This window comes from Patagioenas fasciata, chromosome 16 (genome assembly GCF_037038585.1).
Source record: "Patagioenas fasciata isolate bPatFas1 chromosome 16, bPatFas1.hap1, whole genome shotgun sequence".
Lineage (NCBI taxonomy): Eukaryota > Metazoa > Chordata > Aves > Columbiformes > Columbidae > Patagioenas > Patagioenas fasciata.
This window is the reverse complement of record NC_092535.1, coordinates 11,138,659-11,150,658: the sequence shown is the minus strand read 5'-3', so window position 1 is coordinate 11,150,658 and position 12,000 is coordinate 11,138,659. Positions and strand designations below refer to the sequence as shown.

The 12,000-nt window shown below is 43.5% G+C and overlaps 1 protein-coding gene across 4 annotated transcripts in view; it reads left to right on the top strand.

The window, feature by feature from the left end:
* NFATC2 (nuclear factor of activated T cells 2) overlaps positions 1-12,000 on the top strand; it is a 93,000-nt gene that overhangs the window by 61,949 nt on the left and 19,051 nt on the right. For all 4 annotated transcript variants that reach the window (XM_071815515.1, XM_071815516.1, XM_065850138.2 and 1 more), the window contains exon 9: positions 197-892. In XM_071815515.1, the coding sequence (XP_071671616.1) occupies positions 197-892 (696 nt within the window). The remainder of the gene's footprint in view (positions 1-196; positions 893-12,000) is intronic.

Genomic DNA, 12,000 nt, shown 5'->3' with positions numbered 1-12,000 from the left:
ACCCTAGTACAGAGTGCTTTCAAGAGAGACTTAGCCGTGGTGGCATATACGTGATTTATTTAACTCAGTGCCTGCGAGATATGAGCTTGCACATGCCCATCTTGTAAATGGCTTAAATCTCTTATTGCATCAAGGAAAACCTCTCTGTTTCTCACCGGCTTGTTGCGAATAATGTCCTTTGCATGCTTTATTCTAGTACCATCAATCAAAACAGAGCCCATTGATGACTATGATCCAGCCTTAATCTGCAATGCAGTACACAGTGGTCTGGGAACAGTAACACAGCCTTACTATTCACAGCACACAATGGTCACCGAATCCCCTTCCTGTCTCGTGGCCACTATGGCTCCTTGCCAGCAGTTGCGCTCAGGCCTTTCTTCTCCTGATTCTCGATACCATCAGCAGAATCCGGCTGCTGTAATATACCAAAGAAGCAAGAGCCTTAGCCCGAGCCAACTGGGCTACCAGCAATCCAATCTGATGGCTACACCAGTTGCTATTTCAGATGCCCATAGGTCAGTGCTGGTGCACACTGGTTCTCCAGGCCAAACTTCAGCAGTGCTTCACCATTCTCCGGGCAACCAGCAGTCTTCTCCAGTGATTCACTATTCTCCAACCAACCAGCAGCTGAGGTGTGGAAGCCACCAAGAATTTCAGCACATCATGTGCTGTGAAAATTTTACATCCAATGTTGCAAGATCCAGCCAGCCCCAGGTCAGTCAAGCACAAAGGTTAAGTCCGAGTTCATATCCTACCGTGATCCAGCAGCAGACAGCCTCAGGCCAGCGAGCAGCAAAAAATGGACCACCGGTTAGCGACCAGAAAGAAGTGTTACCAGCTGGAGTCACTATTAAACAGGAACAGAATCTGGACCAAGCGTATCTGGATGACGGTAAGCACCGCTCTTCTCTTCTATGGGTCAGTTTGTTGGAGGGGAGGAGGAGGTTTAGGACTTATAAATCCCACCTGTTCCTTGACACAAAATCAACGTGGCCTCCGTTTGATGGGTGTGGATATTTGCTGTTTGCTTATGCTGTGTTTTGGTCTTTCATCAACTGCAATTTTGGTAGATGGCAATGCACTTTGGCAACCGAACAACAAAAAAAAATAGTGTTCTGCAGAAACCCTCTGTCTTGCTTGGTGCCATGGAGTGAGCTGTCAGGTTCTAAGCCGTTGCCATTTTGTTTCAATTGCACATTTTTTTTTTTTTTAAATTATTCATATCGGGGCAACATCCACTTTGTAAAATGCTTTTGTACATTTTGTACCCAAAAAAAGCCCATTGAACAGTCTATCAAGGCCTGTAATGAATGGGGCAGCGCTGCTGGCAGAACTATTGCAGATGTTCTTGATGAACAGTAGGACATTGATAAGCAAAACAATGATGTTTCTTTGTTGTGAGCCCAACAGATTTAGCCTTTAGGAATGAATGTAAGTTAGAGTAAAGCTTTCTTTGAACATATCCTGCTTATTGTTAGGTAGGCAACTATTGGCAATCTGGTTGATTGGTTCTTTTATTAAAGTATGTTACTTGCAAGAGGAAATCAATGCAAAGTTAATAGTGCAGCTGGACACTGCAATCGTGAAGGCCAGGAGCTAAACCAACATTGATTTCAGTGGGAGCAGAGAGAGGTTGCTGGGTATATTACTGCAAATATAGGATGTTCTTGTGCATGAAGTACAGGCCTGATGTTCACATACATTCACTGCTGCTGTGGTCTCACTCTAGGCAATTGCATGCATGGTTTGATCCTGTGAATGTGCACTGTTATGTGCTTTGTGAGCACCTGGTAATTTGGGATGTGTCCTGCAGTTACTTACCTAGAGTTGTGGAATATTACCCATGAAAGTTTTATTTTCTTGGACTTAAGTACTGAGTGCTCTGTTCCTGTATCATATACAGTCTTCATCGCTGCGTTTGTGGGCAGAATTTGGATGGTTTTCTCCACTAGTCTGTGTTTGAAGTTTGGTTGATGTAGCATTGGAGCCATCACAGTAAACTCTGGGAAGTTTTTACTGGCCCTGCTGTCTCAGGAGGAATGTTGTATTGGATTTTGATAGTGAACTTGATTCAGGAGATTTGCTGGACCTGCAAGAAAATGGCTAAGTAAAACTCAGGGAATGGGACATGATAACAAAGCAAGGTAATCTTTCTGATAGTAAAATCGAATGCTGTGATGTAAGGTAGTTTTAATACGAGAAGTTGAGAGATTATTCCATGTTTCTAAAAATACTTGGTACAAACCTTGTAAAAGTAATAAAAAAGAAAGAATATTGATGTTAAAACTAGCAAACTTCAGAGTTGAGTCAAAGTCCACTTAAAAGGACTCCCCACATGGACAGCAAAATTAATTTCACTTGGTTTTGAATCAGGCCAGTAACATCTTACTATGGCATAGCTCACAAGAGATGTGCTAAGAGGAGCCATTAGGCAGAACAGCATCAAGTTAATACTGAAATTCCAGGGTTCTGCTTGGCTGACTGGATCATCCTGAATTAATTTCAACTAGAGATTAATTTATCAATTATGCCACCCAGGTCAGGCCAGGCGAGATCGGTCACGTGAAGTCTCTTTACTGACCTCAGTGAGTTTATATTAGTTAGAAGCATGACTTGGAGAATTGTGATTTACTTTAGGAATTTGCAAAACATTTCATTCTGAAATGTTCAGGACTTGAATTGAAAAGCCACTTTGTTTGCTGCTGGGGAGAAGTGACTCAGAGAACATAACAAAAGCCATGTTTTCCCTAACTAGAAAGTTTATTTTTGTGCTTTATAGTATTAAAAGAAAGCAAACCCAAAGGATTATAGAGGCTTTACCCTCAAATCCCTTTTATCCAGAAAGCTGTTCCAAGATACAGTGAGCCATTAGGTCTTGCTGTGATAATTCATGGACGGATGACGGTTCTCCAGCAGGGCTTGCCATGGGTGCCCAGCACTGCCGCTGATGCACAGGCTCTTAGGCAACCACTGTTTCAGTGTCTCTCACTTCCCTTCTGTCTTCTCCCCTTCCCCCATCTTCCTCCTCCCTCTTCTTTGTTCTTCCTTCTCCATATTTCTGCTGACAGTCCAGCTTTCATCCGTTTCTACAGTTGCGATCTCCTCTTGTCAACTCTTGCCCCTTGCCTTTGTGGTTAATGCGCAGCCTTGGTTTTCTGGACTTTGCTTCTATTCTGAGCTTTGCCACGAACTTCTTGAGTGACCTGGGACAAGCCCCATTCCATTGGTTCCTCATTCCTGAAGCTGTTGCCTCTCAGGGTTGGTATGATGTGTCCCAGCCTTTGAGCTGTCCTACAAGTGACCAGAGAGCATCTCATAACTAACACAGTTGCTGTTTCACTTTGCCTCTTCCAGCTTCCTGCTACCATTGCTGACAGGACCCTTCATTATTTTTTTGTCTTCCTTGCTGTGCAAAAGAATTATTTGTCCTTCTTCTGGAGCCCATGGTTTCTTCTTTGCTCAGAGCCTTCACGGCACATAAAACTGGGGACCTGCCATGTCTTTTCTTGGAAGGAGACATTTGCCCCCATTCTCATCTTACCGGTTCTACCTCAGAGCAAGAGGTGCCCAACCCAACCGCTGCAGCCCCCTTCCCAACTTTCCCCTCCCAGACAGAATAACAACACACATGGTTTCTGGAAGGAAGGCTCTAGCTATAAAGTCCTAGAGGTTGGATTTGGAAATTCAGCCATTAGGGAGGCTGATGAAGATTAGACATCACCACGTATATGTATACCTTCATATACATACGCCTCCATATTTCTCTGTAAAAATATATATATTTATCTGTAACTTTTTGGTATAAAATACTGTAAAGATGAATCCCCAGAGGAAGGGACTATTCCTGAAAAATTGGTAGAGAAACCTTTGTTACACATGTCTACCTCAAAGATTCATTGCTATTGGAAATATTTTGGGAGTGAAGATAAACTATGGTCAGGAGATCCTTCAGGATCTTCGTTCAATAGCAAGAAAATCCAGCCCGAATGAAATTCAAATCCCTTCTTTCTTCCATGTCCAGGAAGAATCTTCCTTTTCTGACCAGCTTTTTCTCTTTGGGCCGGCAGCTGTTAAGCACAAGCCCGAGAAGGGTGTATCTCCAGGAAACCCCGGGTCTCCTGGGGACCTGAGAAGCGAAACTGTTGTGTCAGCCCTGAGCAAGCGGCAGCCAGGGACCGAGCTCTTTCCTGCTGGCTTTGGTCTCTTGCTGCTGTCCCCGCAGCGTGCATCCCGCTCTGCATCCGCCCATCCCGCCTGGTCCTTGGGGAGCCCGATGGAAGGAGAGGGTTGGTGCAGCCAGGAGGGGACACAGGGCACAGGGACCCCCCCATCACAGCCGGCGTGGTCCTTAGGGCTTTGGCTCGGGTGCCAGCACGTTGTGAGCATCCTGCTCGCCCTCCCTAGCCCCTGCACGGCAGATGAGGAGAGGGTGGCACGAAGCCAGAGCTGTCAGCTTGCCGCCAGCTGGGGATTTCCCTGTGCCGGGGGAACCTCAGCGCACGATGAAGCTGTGTTAAGCCCTCGGTGCATCAGAGCAGTGGAGCCGCCCTAGCAGGGGTCCAGCTATCTCCCTGGCTGTAGAGAAACTGCTTTTCTCTCTTAACACCATATTGACTTCATCTGCAGAAGTCACGGAGGATGGTAGCTTTAGGAGTAAGTTTTAGTTTGGTTTGTAGTTGTTTCCTTCATGTGTCCACGCATGGAGTAAAATAGCAATACGGGGCAGGAGGGGAAATGTTCCTGTTTCCTGGAATTTTAGATAGGAGTGAGTTTGAATGTTGCAAATGGGCTGTGGTTCAGTTAGAGCAACAATTTGCATCAAAAAAAGCCACACGCTGTTTTTAATTAGAACTCCTTTTCATGGAAGGTGTGGTCATTTTTGTTCAGGCAGAGTTTGACTAAGGGTGAAGCATGTACGTTCTCTGAAACATTTTGCTCAAACACTCTAGCAAATCTATGTATTCATCAGCCTCATTCTTGAAGCTCTGACTCACTATATTCCAGGTTTTTGGTTCTCTGTTGGGACCTTACAGCATTCTGTGGGTACACTACATGCTTTGTTTTTGGATCACTGCTACTGTGGTTTTGTGTCACATTAGTATCTAAGTGCCCCCGTCAAATGCCAGAGTGTTGCTTTTCTAGAGGCAATACGAAAAGAGAACAAAAAGGTGGTTCTGCTCCCAAAAGTCTGTATTCTGTTGGCAGGGAGGTCTTCTGGGTTGTGTCTGAGTTTGGCCTTTCAGCAAAGTATTTAACTTCGCTGTACCTCAGTTTTACCATTATTAAAAAGAACAGTTAGGAATTTAAATCATTCATGTTACTAAAACTCACATGGATTCTCAGGAAAAAAAAAGCTGCATACCCGAATAAGAACTAAGTATTGGTATTGTGATGGCAGGCTGGCATGTTGTGTTCTTCTTCACCTCTAGAAACAATTAGCTATTTGAAAATGGAGACAAATGCAGTCCCTTTTCAGGACAGCTCTTTGCCCAGCAGTCTGTCTCAGCAGCTGTCCTGCTGCCTAAAAACATGCAAAACAAAACAAAGCGAGAAAAAGAAAAACCCATACATCTAAAATCAGCAGCAGAGGAAGGAAGAAAATGAATCAAGTGATTAAAACCATAGTTCCACTGGCACCTCTTTGTTCTCCAGCTCAGGAATCTTTAATTGGTGCAGTAAGTGCCCACAGGCAAGTTGTGTTACAAAGCGTTTCCTGTTCAAAAGAACATGCAGAGTCCATTAGGAGACCACGGGCACGGCCGCCAAGAGCCGGCACTGCAGGATGGGTATGTGGGCGCTCTCTCCGTGCCTCGGTGGGCAGGGTCCCGCCACCATCTGATGCACCAAGACGATAAACCGCAATTCCAGCGATTTGCCGGTGGAAGGCATGCCACCGTTTGAAGGCTAGACTAGTGGACTGTTATCAGCAGAAAGCACTCAGTTTTTGGAAGGCATCAAGCAATTTTCAATTACGGTTTTGAAATACTGGCAAAGAGTTACTTGAAAAAAAGAACTTGTTCATGCAGTTGGGAATTGAAAGCTTCTAAACCACAATAAAGTCCTTTCCCAGACTTGCTGTCCATTTACTCCATGCTCATGGCATTCCTTAGACGGTCTGAATCACAGACAGCAGACAGCTCTTATAAAGAAGACCATAGACACCCATCTGTTGGAAGACATCTGCCAAAATAGGCCATGCATTTACTTTTATTCCTTCAATCCACTTTCAGTTTAAAGGGATAACAAGAATAACATTTTTCAGTCCGGTGACACTATTCATCCAGTGCAGAGAAATGGTAACGAATTAGAGTAATTGCACTGCAGAAAGGAGACAAGCTTTTCTCCAGCTCTTACAGATGGGTTAAGTGGGACTCAGAGCTTTTAAGTGACTTGCCCCAGCTGATGCAAGAAGTCCCTGGTAAAGCTGCACTAAAGGGAGGAATTGGCAGAGCTACTGTCTCCTTTTTCTGTCTTTCCACCAGACTCATTCCTTTCGCACTGTATGTATGAAAGAATATTACCTGCTTTCTAGAAGTGAACGATTGATTGCTGGCAAGCAATACGCTCCCTGTCACCAAGAACCAATGTGTCTATTAGAAACACCCTGGTTTCTTAGGGCAGAGTCTAGAGACAGAGCAAAACTGTCGTGTGAGCAAGTACAGGATGTAAGGAAAATGAATCAGCGGTCTTCCTGCCAGCCAGGGGTGACACCGGGTGTTTAACACAGAAATTCTTTCAGCTCAGTCAAAATCATAACTGTTTTGACAACAGTTTTTAAAAATGGGGGATTTGGAGATGAGAAGCAAGAAATGTGTGGATAGGAAATGTCTTATAACAAAACTGTGCAAAGCAGGAAAGGGAGTTAACTCCTTCTAGAGCTAAATTCACCATTTTGCATTGAGCCAGAGAAGCACTCTCTGGGAAACCTTTAGTAAGGCTTGCTTTACACTTAGGCAGCTCACCATGTAACTATGCTGGTTAAGGTGGTTGGGTGTGTTTTTTTTATTATTTCTTTTTAATTTCTTTATATTTTGCTAACAGAGCTATTATGGTAAAAGCCCTCATATAGACACAGCTCTGCTGGTGTAAAAACACTGGAATCAGCACATCTTATGCCAAGTCAGGGAACCACCACCAGCTGCTTCACTGAAAGGCTTTTGTACGGGGATGCCGATGTGTGCAGTGGAAGGAGGGTTTCCACTAGCAATGCCAGTGCTGTCGAGCTGGCTCAACTCGTAGAGGTAGCTACAGCCTATGCAATAGAAGAGATTTTTACATGGGCAATAATTGCATGAGCTCAGCCTGCTTGCTTTGTGTGTTGACCACCTCAGAGTGAATCCTCGTGTTAATATAACTTCCAGCAAATATGATGCAATGGGCTGGATTCATTTATTAGATGCTTTACTGAGCGGAGTTGTGCCCTCCCTGACAACTATATAAGGAACCTGTAGCTAGGCATGTATTTGCTATCCTGTTATTTCATCTTTAAAATTAGCACGATGTAATTGAATAAGTATAACCAGTGAACTGGCTTACATCCACATGGAAGCTCAAAGCTTTGGCTAATTCTTTGCAATTTCATTTTGAGTCTTGGAATATTTATAGTGATTTAAAAGTCCCTGTGCAGGTGACTGCAGCAAAAACGAGTGTTGTTTTCTTCTTAGTGATCTTTTCAAGTCCAATCCAAGAAAAACCAAAACATTAAAGATACGATCCTCAGTGTTTTGGTCTTTCAAAATCCAGGCAGACAAAAAAAAAAAAAGACAGAACTTTAGAGGCAGGGGTTTGATTCCATGACGTTAAAACAAATCTCATGATTATTAGAGGCCTGACTCATGAACCCTGAATGCCTGGGTTTGGCATTGCTGCTCTTCACAGTTTTGTTTGTTATGAATTGTGTTAATGTTAAGAATGTGCAAGGGTGGGAGAAGGGTAGGGATCTTTTCTCCCCTTCAAGTGCAATATAACACGGGGAAGGATTCAGCTCCTCCCAAAAAGGCAGCTTGAGCCATTTTTGAACTGCACTTCTGAAGTCTTGCAAGCAGCTGCAAGAGCCCTGCTGCTTTGAAAAGTTTGGACAACATCTGCACATTTCTTTAACTATTGTGAAATAAAATGCCTGGCAAGAATAACCATCTTAAAGATATACGGTCTGTTTATGGTGCAAACTGAAAGCCAGTTATGCAGTCTTCTACTGTAGAAAAATGTCTAAATTCTTAGCATTATTCACGCAAGAATTTTTCAGTTCAGGTCACATCCTGCCAGGCAGCATGGATAGTTGATGGGGGACTTTTTGTCTATATAGATCTTTTCTCTCTCAAGAATGAAGACCTATAGGTGATTAATTTGAAACCCGTTTTTCTTCCACCTGCTTTTCATGCTTTGTTTCTTATGAAAATATAGTTATTGTTATTTATAAATCCCTAGCCATTTTTAGGTAAAAATTTGAGGATGAATCATCTGCATTTCCCATCAAAGTTAGTTTTTTTATGAGAGCTATAAGCAGTGAGAGCTAATTATCTGCTCAGCAGAAACTGGTATGGCTTACACTCCCTGGTCATTTCCTAGTGCTGCTTACTCACCAGTTCCAAGAGACTTCTGTGCTCTAATTTGGATGCAGTGTGTTTTTAGAGGAATTTTAAAAGCAGACTGGACAAATGTACAAGAAGACAATCATGCATTGGCTATGAGAGGTACTATATGACCTAATAGGTCAGTCCTGCTTCTCTGATTTGAAAAACAAGCAGCACATCTGCAGTCGTGCCAGCAGGAAAGTCAGAGATAGGGGAAGAAGAGCAAATACTTGAAGACCATGAAACCCCCCAGCATATTAGCTCCTGATTTGAGTTTTCAGCCAGCTGCTGGCTTTCACACTCTTTCTCCTTTTGTAACATAACTTTCTCTAAATTTACCAAGAAAAAACCAGAGGAAGGTAAAAGCCAACTAAAATGCATAAACAATGCGGTTGTGTCTGAATCATCACTCCAAGTCTTCATGCTTCAATTTTGCAAGCACAAAAATCTGGGTGTATATCCAGCTGCGAATTTCACAGATGGATCCTCTCTCTAAAAGGGGTCTGCACAAAAACCCTAAAACCAAGTACTCCCAACTTTGCAGACATTCATATTCTCTAGTTTAGGTGTGTGTCTATAAGAAATACTGCACTCTGCTTGGCAATTAAAGCTCTGATCGCTCTGTATTCACATGACTAATGGTCTGACAACAATGACTTTGAAAACGTAGTCTTGAGTTGGATTTAAGCAGTGTTAGCTATAAAAGAGTTAAATCTTCAGCTACTGTTAACTAGAGTAAACCCAGGGAGGATCAAAGAGCTTCAACAGTGATGCCCAGGTGACTCAGCAGAGCAACACTCATTGACTCGGTGAGAAACCGGTCTGATATTCTCCATCTTCCCGCAGGTTCTCCTACCTATGCCACACAGTTCCCGTTTTAATCAAGCCATGTCCTTTTGTGGGTTTTTAATTTGGAAACTTTGCGCTCCAAATCATAGGTTACGCACTGCCCTCCGCTGAACAAACACAGTTTCTTTGGAGTGAAATTGTAGTTGAACTGGATTTAGTGAGAAAAGCCTTAGTGACTTCTGCCTGTGGGCACTGAAGTGAGCAGTAGGTTTGCATCTGAGGGAGAGTTTTTGCACGTGGATAATTGTCAGGTGTGGAAGTAAAGGTTGAAGCAGACTGTCCCAGCTGTGTGCGTTTGGGCACGCTTGGACCGGCAGTGCCATGGTCCTGTGCCAGGCCTGTTTGTGCACCAGAGCAGTGTGCACTGTATGGCCAAAAAAACCTTGAGGTTCTGCATAAATAGCCAGATGACACCACAGCAGCGACAGCGCAGTTTAGTCCTTTTCTTGGTGCTTATGTCTTGACTGGTTCTACGTTTGTGCAAGGACTCTGAATCTCTGATTTTAACATGCAAAGAAGAATCTGGGCCAGGGCGACAGCAGCAGTAAATTAGAGGAGTGTGAGTTTTGTAATCATTGCCTCTGATCATCTCTGCCGGGGGAGTCTAGTCAAAGATTCCCAAATTGTGGTGTGGTTTGGTTTGGTTTCTTAATGAAGAATGACTTCATCATCCATGAATGAATCGAGTCAAATGTAGGACAAATAGTGAGACACATGAATGACTCTTATGACATTTGCAGTGTCTCAATCGGTGCTGGTTTATTTAGGTGGTTTCTAAGTTTCTTTGGAAAGTGTGAGAATGACTAAATGAAGGGGGAGCCACTTCAGAAGTATGGGAGTCAATGGTGAAAGTATTGTGACAGTTAAACCTCCCTGGGTTAAAGATCTGTCATTATGAGCAACACAGCGTTGGTTATTTTGTAAGAGCTCAGTTCCGGGAGACTCCACACCACAAGGCCAGAGGCAGCTGGATGATGTACCAGACATTTCTCTTTATGGGCAAATACCTCCCAGTGCTCATGCTGGGTCTTCAGCAGCCACTTTGGGGTTTCTGATTCTCAGCAGGACTGTTCTCTGAAAGTGTCCTGTGAAGGTCCGGGCTTTGAAAGGCACATACCCTCAGATCTCACCCACGGGCAGTGCCAGGGGACACCTGGGGCACTGCCATTCCTGTGCTTCCATTACCTTTCACGGGGCTGACAAAACCACTTAAAAATGAGGCCCAGCATTTCCATAGGTAAATTGTCACCACCTAGAAAGCTAAGCTGTCCTTAGGACTTGGGGAAGTCCCCCAGTTCGAGTAATTGGATGTGGATTAACTATAATTTTGTACAAATTGATGTTTGCAAAGGCTGGAAATAGTCTTCAAACACTGGCCATTCTAGGCATGGGGCAGGTCCAGTGACCAAACTGTCTTGGTTTAAACCAGAAATGAGGGAAATCAGAGGAGGACTTTTAGCAGCTGTATTTTTATATTACTTTGTGTTTTGTGGGTCTTTTTTCCTTAAAATGACATTTAATTTTTTCTTATCTGGTTTCTTCTTCACACCTATTAATTTGCTTTGAGTGAGGTGCTGTTTTCTTCCCTGGAAAGCATCCCAAACTACTGATTTCCAGCAGGCAAACCCTAGGGTGGTATTTTCAGCTAGGCAGGCTGGCTTACATGAGTGCTCTTCTCCTGACGTCATTCTGCAGCTTCTTGTCTTCAAATAACTTCTACTATGTTTTCAGATCTTTTTCCATTTTAAAAAATGACATTGATTTTAATACAATTTTTTCTTCATTATAAATTTCACAGGCTATCACTAAAATAAAAAGCACACAAAACTATTATTATGTCTGCTTTAGAAATTAATATCTGTGGACCTTTGTTTTATACTTGATAACGTTTTATAGCTCTTCCCATCTTTAAAACTAGTGCGCGTTTTAGATCAAGATTAAGACTTTCCAAAAATTCAGGCTGTTCTGATACCCGTCTTGGTTTAGATGTAGCATTAAATGCTCCTCCAAATTTTTCTGTCATGCAGAAAAACATCTCTGCTTTTCAGAAACTGCTGCTGAGTGCAAGAGTCTCTGCAGAAAGGCTGTAAGAAACCTCTCCCGTGTGTGACATTCCAGTGCAGCTTTTGCCCTCGGGGAGCGTGTCCCAGCCATGCAAATCTAGCCCTTAATTACAGTTAGACTGTAATATTTACTAGCATTTCAGCAAATTGTGGTCAATATAACAAGACATTCATTTCCTCCCGTGTATGCAGTGAGAGATGCACACGGTTGATGGCTGGTTTATTACAGGAAGCCGGTGCTGCCGCACACAGACACGCTGCGCTGAGCTGAGCTCAGCTGAGCAGGATCAGAGCCTGAGGAACGAGAGGGATTAGCCAAGGGCAGCCTCTCCCCAGCCTCTGCAGCAAAGGTAACTTGCATCGTGCCACACTGACCAAAACTTCTTGAGGACTTTTCGGTTCAACGTGTACGCTGCATTCAGCCGACAGATGCACTAGTTATCTGGGGAGTCCCTGTCTGTGGCACCTGGACAAAAATGCCTTGGCAGACAAATAAGCGAGGAAATTAATTTTCT